The 18008-nt window shown below is 42.4% G+C and overlaps 2 protein-coding genes across 2 annotated transcripts in view; both read right to left on the reverse strand.

The window, feature by feature from the left end:
• The window catches only part of LOC145493756 (uncharacterized), a 6076-nt gene extending 37 nt beyond the window's left edge, over positions 1 to 6039 (reverse strand). Inside the window, exons 1-5 of the mRNA XM_081473214.1 lie at positions 3972 to 6039; positions 3600 to 3644; positions 3019 to 3081; positions 2642 to 2791; positions 1 to 1067 (exon numbers count right to left, since the gene is read on the reverse strand). The exon at positions 1 to 1067 is cut by the window's left edge and continues 37 nt beyond it. Coding sequence (XP_081329340.1) covers positions 586 to 1067; positions 2642 to 2791; positions 3019 to 3081; positions 3600 to 3644; positions 3972 to 4305 — 1074 coding nt within the window. The 5' untranslated portion in view covers positions 4306 to 6039 and the 3' untranslated portion in view covers positions 1 to 585. The remainder of the gene's footprint in view (positions 1068 to 2641; positions 2792 to 3018; positions 3082 to 3599; positions 3645 to 3971) is intronic.
• Positions 6040 to 6130: 91 nt separating this feature from the next.
• Positions 6131 to 14263, reverse strand: LOC145493755 (uncharacterized). The gene is made up of 5 exons (XM_081473213.1): positions 13762 to 14263; positions 13580 to 13624; positions 12571 to 12633; positions 7182 to 7331; positions 6131 to 6876 (listed from the first exon to the last, which is right to left on the reverse strand). Exons 1-5 carry the CDS (start codon positions 14096 to 14098, stop codon positions 6398 to 6400), a joined length of 1074 nt encoding a protein of 357 aa, XP_081329339.1. The 5' UTR covers positions 14099 to 14263; the 3' UTR covers positions 6131 to 6397.
• Positions 14264 to 18008: the final 3745 nt, after the last annotated feature.

The raw sequence follows: 18008 nt of genomic DNA on the forward strand, positions 1-18008 counted from the left end.
AACAAAAACCGTTCACCAGGCGAACGGTTGGAAGAGCATAAACAATGGTGTGACTACAAGCGGATTTTCTCGCCTCGCGCTTCGCGCGCGCTCGTGTATCGCGCTAGAGCCCGCTAATCCGCCTGTACTGCAGGCTAAAATGATCTTGTCGTTATGTCTTTGCGGCCATGGTGTGAGCTAAGCCATAGTCATAGTGGGGACAGGTTACGAAGCCCAACAAACATTAAAGGAGCAAACAAAGATTTCAAGATTTATGTTGGAAGGTCCGCGACCGTGCACAACCTTTTGTTTTGCGCTCATACACTATGCATGAATTACGTAACCAAAACGTTTCTGTTGGTTAGATCCTCTGCACAGAGTAACCAGCTATCGTGTTTTGTGCGCAGTCAAGGCCAGAAAAGTGAACAAAAACATAAAACAAAGAACCTTGTGAGGTTTCATAACCATTTCCCTTCATTATCTGTGGCCAAACCTAGAAAGGAATTACATTTATAATTTGGTTTACAGAGAGTAACATTTTGGTATATTACTAACAACCATTACAGCTCGACTATGTTATTTTTGTTTCACATTTTGGTGAGTTAACTATTTAGTACAAACAACACAGGTCAGTTCATATCCATGAATGTACGGCTTGCATGGTAAGGTCGCATACCCACAGTTACCCTCTACTACGTACAACAAAGCCCCATCTGTGTCTCTGTGGCTTCCTGGCACAACCTCGGCATCTACGTCAACGCACACAAAATCACTAGGATGGGCATGGTTGTAGTGAGAGGTCATCAGACACCCATAATACTCTCTGGTCCAACCTGAGGGACACTTGTTGGTTCCTGGAATCATCACTTGGGACCCACGTGATCTGACGTAACAGACAGCACACGGTGCGTCATGGTTCTGAAGACTGCCTCTGGTAAAGCCCGCGAATGTTGTTTCGTACTCGGTACCGTATACTGCTGCTCCACTTTGCCACCCACTCTCGTACTTATCATAAATGGGACTGTTGGTGAGACAGACGTAGTTGGTGCCACCGCCAGTGTGAGTGTAGTGTTCGCCGCCCATCGCGCCTGCAGCAAAGGTAAAACACGAGATCAAATAACCCGAGCAACAGAGAACAGAGCAGAGGGATGATTGGCCGACTGTAGGAAATGTGGAAGCAGAAATTGATAAGGACATTCTGAGAGAGGGGCCCAAGAATTTGGTCAAAGGCCGCCACTGAAACAGTTCAATAAGAAATCATTAATCTCCTCCTCGCCCCTTTACGGGGATAATTCAACGGAAGCTTTGTCGTATCAGCCGTAAGCAAAAAATAACTTGCGAAATAGGATGCAAAACCTGAGCTAGGAATTGAGATAAATATCCGCCCTCTCCCCTCCCCGCCCCTAAACGCTGGTTTTCAGTGTCGCGCCATTCAAAATACCTTATTACATGAAATTTTCGCGACACGTTAATTTCGCGATTTTGAGGTTCGCATATTTCGCGACACCTTAATTTCGCGATTTTGCGAAAATTTTGCATTTTGACTCACTTTAATTTCGCGTTTTTGAGTGAGACACACTATATTTCTTTGTCAATGTTATTTAAGATGTCCCTGAATTTGATCAAACAACTTAATCAACAACGTCCAAATAAACAGAAGCGCAACTGATTATGTAAACAGTAACAAGAAAGATGTTCTCACAGTGTCTACAAGGCAATTGAAAGGTTTAAGCAACTAGTGGAACAGCACTACAAGGAGCCAGTAAATGGACAGTTTGAGGATTGTACAAAAGAAGTGCTACCTGGAGTGGAGACGGAAAGCAGTAGTGATGAAGAGGACCAGAACATTTCCACAGAATAGTTCAAAATGATTGTTATAAACGTGTGTAATGGTAATAAAGTCGCTTTTTTAATTATTGACGTAATGTAAGTCACCTAATTTTCGCATCATGTTAATTTCGCGACATTTAATTTTCGCGTCACTTAAATTTCGCGAGTTTTTTAAATCGCGAAATTCGCGAAATTAACGTGTCGCGAAAATTTCATGTAATAAGGTAGATCAAAATAAAAGATCAAAACCGTTCAATAGATAAAGTCCAGAATCTGGGAAATGAAAGAAGGTAAATATGCAAAGACTCTCGCCAAGATTCTGGTCACAACAATTTTTCTTATGCAAGATATGCGGAGAAATTTTTTACCCAAATTTATAGAGATTTGTATGGAGACGCCATGCTGGTGCCCATCCGTATGGGCACCAACATGGCGGCCGGAAACCAACAGAAACATCTGTCATTGAGTTTTAGTACAAAAGCGTGAATTTATCCCTCGAGGAACTCTAAAACATTAAAATAATACTTTTTCTAAGACATGAACTGTTCAGATAGCCACATTCCCTAAAATAAGTCACTTTTTTAACCATCATGACAGCTCTCCAGGCCGTCATGTAAATGCCGCGTCACGCAAAAGCTTAGAAATTCAAGCGTGGTGTATCACAAGACCAAGAACCCATTCGGAGCGAACATTTATATGAATACCGTATTAGTTTTGAGCTGCTCTTATGCATCATTAAAGTAAAATCTCAGGGAGATCAATAGTTTTATAGTTTTAATTCTAGTGACGTCTTGTGAAAACCACCTAGTAAGGACTCCTTTTCTCTTGTTACCTGTGTACACTACACTGGCATCTCCTGAGCAGTTCGTTCGTCCCCAGCGGTTGTAACTCACACCTGACAGCCCCGGTCCTTTTGGTCCCATTGTTCCTTGAGGCCCCGCAGGTCCCTGGGGCCCAGGACTTCCGGCTCGACCAACATCACCTATGTAGTTCAAAGAGGAAAGAACGTGATGTGTTGTAGATTTTTAACATAAACAACCGCAGGTGGAACCAGGAATTTTTAAAGGAATAGAAAATCAATCGCAAAACATCCATGTGAAAAAAACTCTTCTCAGACTTTTGACCGAATAAAGATTAAGGTGGATAGACGCTACAGACTGAGTAAACCAGAAACGTTTTGCAACATTCACGTTGGCTAGCTTCAAATACCTTTTGGTTCCGCAATTCCTCGAGGTCCCGAGGGACCTTCTCTTCCATCTCTACCGTCCCGTCCTGAAAATTTATAAATATATTGACTTGCTACTTTCTTTGCAATTTCAACTGAGAAATCAAATAACGTTACATAGTATGTGGTGACTACTATAGTAACAACAGGAAAAGAATCAAGCTAAACTGAACAGGCAACAAACCAATGCAAACTCACTGGCATGAATCTAGGCAAGCGATATTCTAAAATCTTCAATCCAGCTAACAGATCTGGTGTACACGATGCATCTGCACTTTGAGAACCAGCTGATAAGTTATACGATGAGAATGGGTTGGTCGCTTAGCAACACAGAGTAGTGTGTAGTAGTATTTTGGACGAGCAAACAAACTACTGAGACATAAAACTACTTAAACGCAACACTGAAATCGTACAGGATTCTCCTGCTCTAGATCAAGTCACTTTTGCTACCACTGCACAAAGACTCGTTAATTGAGAGTTATTCGGTCAAATGAACAAGGAAAAAAACAAACAAATCAAAAGGCAAGCCGACTCTAAATAGAGGTAAATGGAAGATGTGTATTACCAGCAGGTCCGGGAGGTCCTGGCATTCCATCTCTTCCGTCTCGACCTAAACAAAATTTCATCCAATCAAAAAGTCTTTCAGTTGACCTTTAGCATTCAAAACCAAATTTAAGGTCTACAAGACAGACAGCGTTATCATCGGTGGAATCGGAGATCGATCTATTCCTAAGGGTATGGGTATAGAGAACTAATATGATTGGCAGATTTTACTGAATGTGAATCAGTAAATGACTATTTACAAGTGTCTTTTAGTGCATTCTGTCCCCTTTCTTTAAGATATTTTGACAATGTTATGACGAAATTCGTGATCAATAACAGGACAGACGCATGAAAAACTGAAGTTAATTTGTTAAGAGAATAATTGCCTACTGACCTCGAAGCGTGGACCTGCTTTCCAGTGCGATAATTCTCTTGGTAAGGTCAGCCAAAGTCATTGTTGGATTAGCATTCCGCTCATATCTTACGTGCACAGCGCTGGAGGATTCTTTAGCGTCATTCTTGAACCGGACTTGTTTGAGTTCTTCAGAAATTTCACTGAGCTTGCTTTCAAGTAAAGACATTCGCCTTTGCATGGACACCAGTGACACAAACAGTACGGCAATGCAAGAGAGCATGCTCAACATTGCCATGAAATACACAAAGCGACGAAATCGCTCCGAGGTCAAACATTTCTTAGGTTTCCGCTGCTTACTTATTTCTTCTTCCATTTGAGTAAGTGAATTCAAAATTCTACCTGTGAGGTATCAAACTGAGTGTCAACTTTTGAATCCGACTGAAGGGAGGCTTCGTCTTCTTGGAAAGTGGACCTTTTGTGCAGACTATAGATACATAGCACGTAATATCACGATTGATATCACGATTCATGTCACGTGCAGAGTGGCCTTGACATCACTTATACCGTAGTAATTTTAGTGATTTCGATTTCATTTACAGTTAGTTTCTGTTCTTCTTCACCTAAAACATTGTGCGCTATTGCATGTCTAGAGTGCTAGCTAGTACGAAGGAACCAAAGTACTATTTTTATGTTTCTTATTACTGTAATTATCTGTACTATTCCAAACATGTGGCTTTATTACCAGAACTAAACTACGTGATTCACAAATGGCACTAAACTGCACCGAGCCAAAAGAAAAAAGATTTAAAGTGGGTCAATTTTTGCGTTGCCAAAATGGTACTATACGAATTGCAGGTTTTCATGGGACGTTGTAATATTTCAAAATAATAAAAAGAAAGAAAAAGAAATACCTATCCCTCTGAGTGCTAAATCAGAGAAGACACTCTAAGAACGTTATGTTTTACAAAGTTGTACCTTGACAGGATTCTGAAAATGGCGGTCCGAGAATGCTGTCACGTAAAGGTCAAGAGATGCCTCATCTTTTGAGTTTTTGCCAACTCAACAGTCGTTATGTTAAACTAAGTATTAATTTCAATGTATCCAGAGTTCCAGAGTTCCAGAGAGTCAGTGACAGATGTTTCTATTACTTTAGAGTCGCCATTTTGGTTTCCTCCGATGGACTCCAACATGGCGTCTACAAATACACAGTTCTATAAATTTGGATGGAAGATTTTCCCGAATAACACGGATTATATATGAAACCCCCACAGACTTAAACCCCGGCAAGGAAGTTTATATATAAATCACAAACCATATCATGTCCGGTCACATTCTTGACTTAATCATCAATGGTTACGAAATACGTTTTTATTTAACTGTAACGTGCCAGAACACACCAACGGCTGATGTTGGTCATTTAACAAGTTGCGATTGGTTATGTAACTCAAGTGACAATTTTTTTTACAGGAGAAACTTAGGCGCTGGCTGACGGTTGTTTTTCTCTTTGAAATAGCAAAGTGAGTCGAAGATCAAAGGAATGCCCTCAAAAACCGCAGCTTTTCAAACAGGACACCGCTTTAAGGAAAAATACGAGAAACTGGCTTTACCGTGCTCAGTCAGCGCACAGCAATGTCAAATTCAGAGCCCGCAGTCGCATTTTTGAGCTCCCCAGTGATAGGAAACAGACAGAACGTCCTGTTGCATTTTAAGACTGAATAACATTGCCAATTCTTGATGGAAGACGGCAAAACGAAAACTCTGGTTTGAGGTTAGATGTAAAGACAGTAATCCAAAATTCTTTTGGCTACCAGCTCATGATCGCGTTGGTGTTCAATGAGAAGACTGTTTTGCGTTCTATAGCCTGCGAACAGGCTCCCGGCGAATTCTTCAATTTCGCGCTCGTCCGCTCCCTTCGCTCGCCAATTTTTTTTACCTTCTTCGCCAGGAGCCTGTTCGCAGGTTATGAGTTCAAGCCTTGCCAGCGTAGACAGTCTTGATTCAAGTACATATTCGAGTGTTCTCTCTTCATGCTAGGAAAACCTGGTGCTGGGAAAGATTAGCACTGTTTTAGCATGCAACGGGCAGTGATCTCCAAACCTTCTCAAGAACGCTCTCTTGAAGTATGACCCAGGGAAACTGAGTGAGTCACATCAAGCATTAACTATCTTCTAATAAACTAAACATACGGGCCAAAGAAATCTTGTGCGATATTCCTATGCTTAGGATGTTTATTTGTGTGTAATAGTTGAAAGTTACACAGAGGCTGTCAGTCTCTAAGATCTAGAAAAAAAAGGCGAAACATTGCATTCAAAGATATCACGGCTATCTTGGCATACAGCAGGATATCCAGGCTTTGAAAGTGACATTTGCAATTTGGTTTACAGAGAGCAGTATTTTTATTAATTGCTAACTACCTTTCACCGCTCGAGCAAATTATAGTCGCGTTACATTTTTCAGTGAGTTAACTATTTAGTACAAACGACACAGGTCAGTTCATAGCCATGAATGTACGGCTTGCAAGGTAAGGCATGGTCACAATTACCCTCTACGACGTACAACAAAGCGCCATTTGTGTCCTTGTGACTTCCTGGCACAGCCTCGGCATCAACATCAACGCACACAAATTCACTAGGATGGGCATGGTTGTAGTGAGAGGTCATCAGATACCCATAATACTCTCTGGTCCAACCTGATGGGCATTTGTTGGTTCCAGGAATCATCACTTGGGAACCACGTGATCTGACATGGCAGACAGCACACGGTGCATCGTGTTGACTAAGATCATCTCTTGAAAAGCCCGTGAATGATGTTTGGTACTCGGTACCGTATATGGCTGCTCCACCCTGCCATCCACTCTGGTATTTGTCATAAATAGGTTTGTTGGTGAGACAGACGTAGTTGGTGCCACCGCCTATATGAGTGTAGTATCCACCGCCCATTGAGCCTACAAGCAAAGACATAGGAACAAGATCATATGCTGATCCGAGCAACAGAGTGCACGTACAGGAACTAATGACCGACTAAGAGAAAGTTGGAAGCACAAATTGATGAGGGATCCTAAAAGATGGATCTAAGGACTTGGCCATAGACCGCCGTTGAAACAAACCAGTTTCGTAAGAATCACCCCCCCCCCCCCCTTCCACTCCTTTGTTGTGAGAAGATCTGCCATATCACCTCTTAGACTTGCATGGCATAGCGTTTTGTCAGTGTTCAATTATTTACTCGGGTCAAAGCGCTTTCTCTCCTTACCTGTGTACACTGTAATGGCATCTCCTGAGCAGTTCGTTCGTCCCCAGCGGTTGTAACTCACACCTGACAACCCCGGTCCTTCTGGTCCCACTGTTCCTTGGGGCCCGGCAGGTCCCTGGGGCCCAGGACCTCCCGGTCGACCAACAGGACCTGTAGTTTAACGAAAAATTGTAAAATTAAACGAAACTTACCTAAGTTGAAGTTTGATTGAGATTCTACGAAGTCATTGGTCTGGAGCTAGGGAGTCAGGTGAGATATGCGCGCGAAACCAGAGCGGTCACACTTTAAAGGCGAATGATCAGGACTGTTGTAAATCAGTAGGGTGGGTAGCCCAGATGGGAGGGCACCTGACTCCCTAGCTCCAGAACAATGACTTCGTAGAATCTCAATCAAACTTCAACTTAGGTAAGTTTCGTTTAATTTTACAATTCTACTTCGTCATTGGTCAATGTCGCTAAGGAGTCACGTGAGACTTTAAAGCGTCATGATCATGAGCAAAACCATGAACATCAATCTATTTAATGCAATATAGATGACAACAGGGTGCTGTAACAAGGTACACACCACATCAAAATGTCATGTCTCTTCAAGTAACCTTACAGTAACAGTAACAATATGGTAAACAATTCTGGTTGAAACAGCTGTGTAAAAAGCATTTAACGGTGACTATGCAGCAGTTCATGTCCGAAGTTTGCGGCAGTGTCTTGGATAGGCTTATCATAAAACCGAGCAAAGGTGCTCACACTACTCCAACCTGCCGCAGACAAGATAGTGTCAATAGGGACCTGTTTCCCTTTTGCAGCTGATGTGGCGGCTGCTCTTGTGCTATGTGCTTTATATACACCAGTGTCAATTCCTGCTTTGGCCATGACATTCTTGATCCAGCGAGCGATAGTGTCAGTTGACACAGGCTTGTGAGGCTTCTGATAGCCAATCAGCAACTGGTCAGTTTCTCCTCGTAAGTGAGATGTTCTATCGATATAGGCGTGCAAATGTTGTACAACACACAGGTTCCGGTCAGCCTCGTATGCCAAAAACTCAATTCGACCTAGGTGCTTGCCCGGCCGAGTGGTCTTCAGTGGTGTTTCAATGGTAAATACACATGTGTTTGCAGTTAAATTCATTGAGGTCAGATTAAGCGCCTTCAGCGTCTGTGCTCTCTGGCCAGACAAGAGGGCAAGCAACATGGTAAGCTTCCAGGACAGATCTCTCAGACTTAAATCCACTCCAAGAGTCCAGGTGGCAAGTACCTTTAGGACAGAGTTTACATCCCATATTTCTTTGTATCGTGGGAGGGAAGGCCTACTTTCGAAAACGCCTTTCACAAACCTGGTAACGAGCGGATGGCTGCCAAAATGAACACTCCCAGGAAGCACAATAATAGAGGACAGGGCACTACGTGCAGTGTTAATACAGCTGTATCCCACACCAGTAGCAAAGAGGTCTCCAAGGAAATTTATGCCATCCTGTAAAGTGGCCTGAAGGGGATTAATTTTCCGTCGACAGCAGAATGATTCCCACTTCTTGTAGTAAGTTTGTTACTGGGTTGTGGTGCCCGGTCTCCAGGACTGCATAATGATTCTGGAAGCTGCTGTCGAAATTCCTTGGCTTTCAAGGGATCTCCAGACAAGTGGCACATCAGCAGCTCCAGTTTTGGATACAGAGGGTGAATCTTTTCTGGACTGCTCGGAAGAAACAGCAGTTTCTTTCTTTTGGGTAGTAGTACTGGATTGTCGATCAGCATTCTCATCAAGACAGGCCACCACGTTTGGGTTGGCCATTTTGGCACAATGATAATTCCTTGAACTTTCTCTTGTTGGAACTTCTGCAATACTCTGGAGATAAGAGAAAATGGAGGGAACATGTAAGGCACATATTGCTTCCATGATAAATGAAATGCATCAATTGCCACAGCCCCTGGGTCAGGATGCCAGGATACATAGGGCTGAAGCTGGTGGTTTATTCTGGAAGCAAATAAGTCAATGTTGGGCTCAACCTTTGCTGCATTGATGCAGTCCCTGAAAATAGTTCTGTCTAGTGTCCACTCAAGTTGCGAGTGAGACCGTCTAGATTGTCTATCAGCTTCCACATTCTCTACACCAGGGATATGGACAGCTGTCAGGCAAATATTTCTTTGGGCACACCATAACCAAATTTCTTTGGCTAGGTCATTTCTTTTTTCAGAGCTACTAGTACCCATATGGTTAATATCAGACAGGGCAGTCATATTATCCACCATGACCTTCACATGCTGCCCATTAATGATAGGTGAAAAAGATTTAAGAGCCAAGTATATGGCTAGGAGCTCTAAATAGTTTATGTGGTTTCTGGCTTCCTCTGCAGTCCAATGTCCACCTGTACTGGTATCGTTTAGGGCGCAGCCCCAGCCAGTGGATGAGGCATCAGTTGACATGACAACAGTAGGCTCACCATGACTAATGACATTGTAACTGGCTTCAAGGTGTGTGTTCCACCACGATAATTCTGTACCAGCTTTGTCTGATACTACCATACAAGCATCATAATCACCCTTGCTATATCTTAAAGCAAGAGTTTTCTCCCTCTCTAACTGACGGAAATAGAGCGGGCCATACATGACACCTGGGAAACTAGATACCATATACCCAAGGGCCCTTGAAACCTCCCGTATAGTGGTTTCTTTGGCCTTGATAAGCTTGGTACAAATTGATTTGAGCTTGTCGACTTTTTCATTGGTCAAATAAATTTTCATCTGGACTGAGTCCAAGACAAACCCCAAAAATAATAAGTTTTGTGAAGGGATAAAAACTGACTTTTGAGGGTGAATAATGAAACCCAATGAGAGGAACATTTTCACAGTGTCTAGAACATTAGCTAGGCATTCCTCATAACTTCCACCTTGTAGGTACGAGTCATCAATATACGGTGAGTTTATATGCCCAAGTTGTCTCAAAACAGAGTAGGCTGGCTTCATTAGTTTAGTAAACTTCCTTGGGCAGAAAGCTAAACCATTAGGAAAACAGGTAAACTGATACAATTTGCCACCCCATTCAAACTTAAGGTACTTCTGGTCTGAAACCGCAATAGGTACGCAGTAATATGCGTCCTTGAGGTCAACAGAGGCCATATAGCAGTTAGGGGTAATAAGACTTATTACACTTTGAAGGGTATCCATTTTAAAGTGGTTGTATTGCACATGCTTATTCAGGTTTTTAAGGTTCAGGATCATTCGGTGAGAGCCATCTTTTTTGGGTCGCACAAAAACAGAAGAGATAAACTCCCCTGGTTCATGACTGGTTTCAACAACAACTGCCTTCTGAAGCAAGCTTGCAACCTCTTTGGAAATAATAGCATTTTCTTCTACACTAAAACATTTCACTGCAGGGGGGCGTGTTTGGCAAGGCTTAGTGTCAAATTCAATGTATTGTCCTGACACCATTTGAAGAATCTCAGTGTCTGAGGTGATTCTTTGCCAACAATGGACAAATTGTGCCAGCCTACCGCTTTTGAAGCAACTTGTTTGGGCAACAAGGTAAGCTATGAGTGTAGGAATAAAGCCTTCAAATTGGGTTACCTGTAACATGTGGAGCTTGGACATAATGTCATCGGCAGTATTTATTTCTTGCTGGTTTCCTCCTTTTTCTTCCAGGTTTTCTGGGGCTTCCACCTGGACTGGAAATGGCCCTTGCCTAAAAAAGGCTGGCCCTGTTTCTGGCGATAAGGAGGTTTGGTGAAAGATTTATTAGTGCTATTGTGCACTGCCGTGTGACTAATTCGGTTTGAGGCTCGAATTGCAGTAAGCTGCGACTGAAGCTCGTCGCCAAATAACAAGTTGGTAACCGGCGTTTGCGAAGAACACAGCGAGCCGTATTCCTTGTTAAGGTTGGGTTTGATAGCTTCCCGTCTACGAAGCGAGAGCTCGTAATTGGTGTGACCCAACAGGGCAATGGCATCAATTTGTGCTGTGACTAAGGCGCCCGTGTCGAGCTTGCCACTTTGCGTGCCCTGGCCTCGAAAATCCATGAGCTTCTGGGTTGATTGAGCAATAATGGCTCCAACCTTCACTATCATGTTCTGAATAGCGGACAATCTGAGGTCCTGCTTTTTCCCATGATGGGTTAATTTTCCCCAAATCTCTGGGTTCACTTTGGAGGCAACAAGCTTCTCGCAGTTTTCAGGGCGAGCGTATTTCTCGACCGTCTCTTTGACCTTGTTCTCACTCAGTTTCGAAGCCCATCTCTTATTGATAATATCTGCAAGTTGCTTGGATGTTGGGCTGCTCACCTTGTCATCTTTTGAGAAGTCAAGGGCCAATTTCTTTAAAAGATCGTCTTCGCCTTCATTGTTGCAGGAGTCCTGCGTTTTGGCGGACGACGTTTTGGCGCCTTCGGAGTCGTTCTCAGCGCTGGTTGCAAGAAGCTTTTGAACGTCCGAATCATCGCTTTCACCGCCAGTTTCAACAGCATCACCGGCATCAACTCTAGGTTTCTTTGTTTCCCCATTTAAAGGGTCTAAAGTCCCAGAGCGAGCGTCTCGCTTCGCTGGGCGCTGCTTCGACAAAGCAGCGAAAGCTTCGCCCATGGCGGACAATGAACCCGCCGTGTGATCCATGTTTCGGTCCAAATTAGTGACCGCTCTGGTTTCGCGCGCATATCTCACGTGACTCCTTAGCGACATTGACCAATGACGAAGTAGAATCAACACGGTGTCGTTTTAATATTATATAGCGAACTGGTTCAAGACAAAAAGGTGAAATTTGATTGGTTCCTGAGCGTTCCAAGTTTTAGAATATGGACTGCAAAAATGGCTCACTGACGAGTTAGTTTCGGGGAACTGCTTTTTAAATAAAAACATTGCGTAAAAGAATACAGTTTGTTGTAGTTTTTATTATTATTATTATTATTATTATTATTATTATTATTATTATTATTATTATTATTATTATTATTATTATTATTTTCACATTTGGCGCACAATTCTTGTTCACATAATAACTTTCACGAAAGCAACTCGCGCGGTGCGCGTCTACCGAGAACGGATCGTTAGGCCACAGTAATTTTTAAGCAGAGACTTTCTAATTAATACTTTCGGTCTGGCAGTTGGACAATATTGGTCTCGTAATTTTTTGCAAGTTTCTGGATCGAGCTGCAGGCTTTGCAACTAAATTGGCAAAATAGAACTTGGTCAATACATTGCCCAGTCGGGTTCTCAAGCTAAATCAATAGCAAATATTGATTATTTTGCTTGCAACTCAAACATCCTCGAAGCGGAGGCAGGGGTTTTGGATGGAATGAAAAATCAATCGCAAAAAAAACAACAATAACAACAACAACAAAGCATGCAGCGGACTGTTCAAAGAGTAGGCAAATGCTACAAACTAAGAGAAACGAGAAGAGCAAGCTTTAGATACCTTTTGATCCAGTAATGCCTCGAGGTCCCGCGGGACCTTCCCTTCCGTCTCTACCGTCCCGTCCTGAAAATTTCAACATCCTCTCTGTAATTTCAAACTGACGAACACATTTGACAATTTGTAACAATAGCGATAGATTCAAGCCAATTGAGAGGCAACAAGATACCGAATCTTACACTGTAATGACTGACTCCCATCTAGAAAAGCGTAAATTGCAGATATTCTAACAAGCCAAGAGGCTAAAACCATTAATTATGATTATTTACTTAATTTCTTTTGATATAGTACTAGTATGCACTGACTATATTTATATTTCAAGAGGCGGCTGATAATTATATATGGTAATCATACCATGTAGCCGAGTGTGGTCGCTTAGCTTCAGGTCGTAGTGTGTCCGACAGGCACTGTTTGATAGCTTAGATACCTGAGAGGAAACTTAGGACTGGGATCAGTCCCCTCCCCTTAACCCTCCCACCCCTCCCCACTCCTAAAAGTAGTAGTATTTCCGACGTGTAAAGCAAACGACTGAAGCAAATACATCTAAACGCAACGTTTTTTTTTTTTATATCTCCCAACTCAAATACGTGTCACGTGTCACGTGTCGTGGGTCAAAACCCACTAACTCGATCCGTAAGGAGACAACGACTTGAACCTTGGACTTTAGACTCGTGATCAAGTGGTGACAAAAATTTGTGTAACAGCCGGCATCAAGCAAACGATTTTTCGCAGCTTTTATTTTTATTTTTATTTTTATTTTTGAGTTGGAAGGTATGACTGGCCAAAAGGGAAACTGTGAGTTGCTTAGTCTATTGAGAATTCAACATTGGGGTGACGTACAGGATTCTCCTGCTGTGAGTGCATGTACCTGGGTAGAGTCACATCACCTTTGTACAGTTATATCCAATATTCAAAGTTGCGTCAATACAAACAAATGTAAAAGCAAAGAAACAAAAACAAACCAAAAAAGAAGGCTATTCTGAACAGAGGTAAACAAAAGTTTGTTCATTACCAGCAGGTCCGGGGGGCCCTGGCATGCCATCTCTTCCGTCTCGACCTAAACGAAATTCCAGACAATCAATAATCACAGCTCTATCATCGTCGGGATCGGAGGTCGAGCTATCCCAGCCTTTAATTTTCACAAAAATAATAAAACAAAACATAGACACAAAAACTGAAAAAATGTTTTCTTACCTCGGAACGAGGACTTGCTTTCTAGTGCGATAATCCTCTTTGTAAGGTCAGCCAAAGTTGTTGTGGGGTTTGCATTTCGCCCATGTCTTACGTGTACAGCGCTGGGCGATTCTTTAGCCTCATTCTTGGACCGGAGTTGTTTCATTTCTTCAGAAATCTCAATGAGCGTGTTTTCTACTAAAACCATTCGCCTTTGCACAGAGACCAGTGAAATAAACAGAACTACGATGCAAGAAATCATGCACGTAATTGCAACGAAGTACACGAAGCAACGAAATCGCTCCGACAGCAAGCGATTCGCAGGTTTTCGTTCCTTACTTAATTCTTGCTGATCCATTTAACCTCAGTAGAATTCAAACCCCTAAATCAAAATTAGGCAAAATTGGACTTCGACGGCAGAGATGCTCCGTGTTTGCGGAGAAGTCAGCCCCTAAAAGACCCTTCACTTATTACGTGCAACTTTCGAGAAAGGCCTTTATATATTGTAGTTGTTTCAGTTGGATTCGATTTCATTTTACAGTAAGTGTCTTATCGTTCTGATTATTGTATGTCTAAAGCCGGATAATATGATGTAAATCGAACGTAAAGGAAATAACCCGATTTCCCTTTTTGTGGGGTTTGCATGCACCCTTCCTAACAGTCACTCTAGCCTGCGTTGTACGCCCTGAAGGATGCTACTAACATGTACATGTGAACAGTCAAGTACATGCACATGCAGTAGCTTATCCCCGCGGGCCATATGCGCTTCCCGCGACTAATTTATTTATCTGAATTTGTGAAATAAGGTCACTGTTGTTGTTGTTTTTATAAATATGTTGATGTTTATGAAACGTGACAGAGCACACGGACGAGAGATATCGATCCGTAAGAGAAAATTGCCACAGGTCATGGGGCTCACGTAGCAAGCTTTCGTTAATTATGCTGACTCATAGTTCTTTTCGTTTGGAAAGGCAAAGTAGGTCAAAGGTCAAATGAAATGCCTTCAGAGAGGAAGCTTTCTAAGCGAGACACAAAGTTTCGAGGTGAAATGAGAGAAACCAGCTTTACGTGTTTCATTCAGCAGATCAGAGCCTACAGTATTAGGCGGATTTTTTTCAGCATTCAACGTTAAATGTCTTTCACAACATGCATGAACAATGGCGCTCAATGAGCAACAGTTAGACAAAGCTGGAAATTAAAGAAGATAGTTTTGCATTTCAAAGGCTGGTTTTTCACTAACTTATAAGCAAGAAGGCGGCCTTAGGAAGATGCTCTACGTGTCAATTATCGGCTTATGCTGCTTGTGTTAGGGAATTCTCCTAAAAACAGCCGCTAATGATTATCAACAGGTTATTACGCCTGCCCATTTGATTGGCTGGAATATATTATTGGACATGCCTACGTGCTATTAGGTTTAGCTAAGGTTTTGAGCTACCGCTGAAAGAGACGAAATTTCACATATTTCTTAGTTTGGGAAAAATCTCTCTCGGGGGTCCATAAAGGAGCAAAAAACATTAAGGCCAATAGCCAGCCATATTAATATCGACCAAACAGGTATGGTCAATCTAAAGGATTTATTAGGGCACCATTTTCTTGCGGGATAGAGCGGGCAGTCCCGAGCGAGAATGATAGCTCCATCTTGCCGGATCGCGCGAGTAGACGATCAAAGCGCTAGACTTCACTCATACCGTAGGCTCGCGGAGCAAGCCATATATAATAGGTAAACTTCGGGTCCTAATTGAGATTTGCCAGTTTTGTCGCAAACTGATCGTCGCCTTGGAAAAAATCGAATAGGCCATTTCCGAGTTGCCCCATTGCGTTTATGTTAAAACGAGTCTTCGGGCGAAAATGCGTCCTATCTGTAAGTTCATTTTCATGCAAATTTTTGTAAGAAACGTTTTTCGCGAGGTCGACTCGTTTTGAAACAGAGGAAAAATGCAACTCGGAAATGGCCTTTTAAATAAAGACGAATATGTATACACACGCAGTGTTTACATATCAGTACAGTTCACCGTACAATAGTCGTTCGTTGATCAAGGAAACAAGATGCTGTTTGCAGGTCATTGAATCGATTCTGCCCAGTGATAACACCGTGAGCAATGTTACATTTATAAAGCGATCAGATGACATCGTGAAAATACACGGGGATGCTTATCCTCACAAGTGGAAATAACATAAATGGATACATACCGTTGGCCGCGCGGAATGGTTTTTCATGGCTGCCGCTAAAACATGCCTTGAGGCTCTCAAATTTGGTTAGTATCCTGGGGGGGGGGGGGGGGGAATTCCTACATGAAAAGGTCGGGAATGCTCGTCGGAAAATTTGAATTAAACTCTTAAAGGCGACCTATTTGGGCATAGCTCAAGCTTTATTTGATCCCTAAAAGATACCACTCAAAACGGAATAGGCTGGATCACCAGCTGCTGATCAGGAAAGGGGCTTGTGCCAGTAGACCGGACTCAAGTTTAAAAAACGACAAAGACTGAGCATTTCTTTTTTAATTACTATTTCTTCAAATGCATCCTAAGAGATACTGTGGCAGCTGAAAATATTGGCGTTATGTCATCGACACCCTAAGTGAGACCAAAATCCTTGATTTACATCCGTAAGCGAGATGACGAGAATCACCGACCTTTTCATTTGGGAGTTTCCTCCTAGGGATTGGCATGTCATACCTGTAGCTTTCATAACGTCTTAACACAGAAGACAACGAGTTGAATATTATTAAAATAAATACTGTGATAATGCAACTCAGTATCTACTAATGGGAAAGAATTCATACGTTTCCAAATTTGCTATTACGCGAAGTGCAAAGGTTACTCTAAACGGCAGGTTCATGAAGTTTGCTTTTCACTGTAGCGTTCAATAACATTGCGCCTTCATCGGCCTGTACTAAAATCACTTAGAATATTTCATCTCTGAATAAACCGTTTAAAATCACTGTCGCATGTAGTTACAGTTATTTGGAAACCTTTTAGGGCTGGCAAAAAGAATTTTACAAAATAAAACGTAGCGTAGCTTTTAATAACGCTTGAAAAACCACAAGAGATTGAAAACAGTTCAAAAGTAAACAGGAAGGGATTGTTTTAGTACAAAGTTAAGCGCTTCAGTGGAGTGGAATCTAAACTAATTATATATTAACAAAGTGGGCAAGAAAGGCCAAACGGTTTTAATTATCATTTGTGAACACCTTTGTCGAAAAACTGGTGCTTTTGTTGAAAAAAGAAATTACTTGTTACTAAAAGCCAATTGGTCCCTTGAATTTAACTGTCATTACGGAAATAAAGCAGGTTTGTTTCAATTTTAATGCTTTTCAGTAATTTGGCGATGTGTCTGTGACCGCGAATCGAGGTATAGAAGCGTGTAAGATTAAACCCCTTCACTAATTTAAAACAAATTACGAAATTTTCAAACCAAACATTACAGAGAAGAGTGAAGTGGCGAACACATATTTTTAACATGGAAACAGTATTACACGTTTGGCCAGAACCGAGTAGAAAAAAATAGCAGTACTGTTTATCCTCTCGGAGTGAGAAATGGCCGCCGTGCTTTTCAAGTACACCTTCGCTAAGGCAAAATCTTCAAGCAAGGATCATAGCTCTAATTACCAGAGGAGATCAGTCGAAGCATTTTTGACAGGTAATGGCTGGCATTCCGCTGGGAATCAAGTGTTTCATTCTGACCCCTCGTTTGGCACTGCTAAAGAACAGGTGCTTTCTCAAGCTAAAGCACTCCAAGACATCGAAGAACTGATAAAGTGGAAACCATCGCTAAAGGAAAGTTTTAAGGACACCCTGATAATGGTCGGCCAGGTTTACGATATCGACTCCTTGTTGAACACGCCCGAGGTTGTCAATGACAAGAAACGCGCAGCAAAAAGTCAGAATGGCAAGAAATCACTGCTGCTCGATTTGAAATCCCCTCGAGAATACTCGGCCACAAAGAAGCCCGTTTCTCCACACTGTTGTAAGCGCGAGTTCGATAGCACTAACATAACGGCAAAACCCACAAAACTCGGTCAGTCAAGCGTCGCTCCAGAAAGCCCGAAGCTCAAGGTGTCCCGTCCCGCGAGTACTCGCCCGATGGGTTCAGCGTCGAAAGTGTCAAGTCGGCCAATTGTAAACTACCCCAAAGCACCTGTCAAAACCGCAAAGAACACCACGGCCACAGGTATGTTGATCTCCGGTCGCTGCTCAAGCGATATCAACTCCAATCTGTTATCCGCACTAGCACACCGGGCCGACACGGCGTGCGACGAGGACGATAT

This window comes from Orbicella franksi, chromosome 7 (assembly GCF_964199315.1).
Source record: "Orbicella franksi chromosome 7, jaOrbFran1.1, whole genome shotgun sequence".
In the NCBI taxonomy this organism is placed as follows: Eukaryota; Metazoa; Cnidaria; class Anthozoa; order Scleractinia; family Merulinidae; genus Orbicella; species Orbicella franksi.

Excerpts from the sequence above, each read along its gene's own strand:
- LOC145493755 (XM_081473213.1), bottom strand. The coding sequence starts at position 14,098 with ATGGATCAGCAAGAATTAAGTAAGGAACGAAAACCTGCGAATCGCTTG. Across the intron at positions 12,634-13,579 it reads AGGGCCCCCCGGACCTGCTG|GACGGGACGGTAGAGACGGA; the intron begins GTAATGAACAAA and ends TGAAATTTTCAG. Across the intron at positions 6,877-7,181 it reads TGCCATTACAGTGTACACAG|GCTCAATGGGCGGTGGATAC; the intron begins GTAAGGAGAGAA and ends CTTTGCTTGTAG.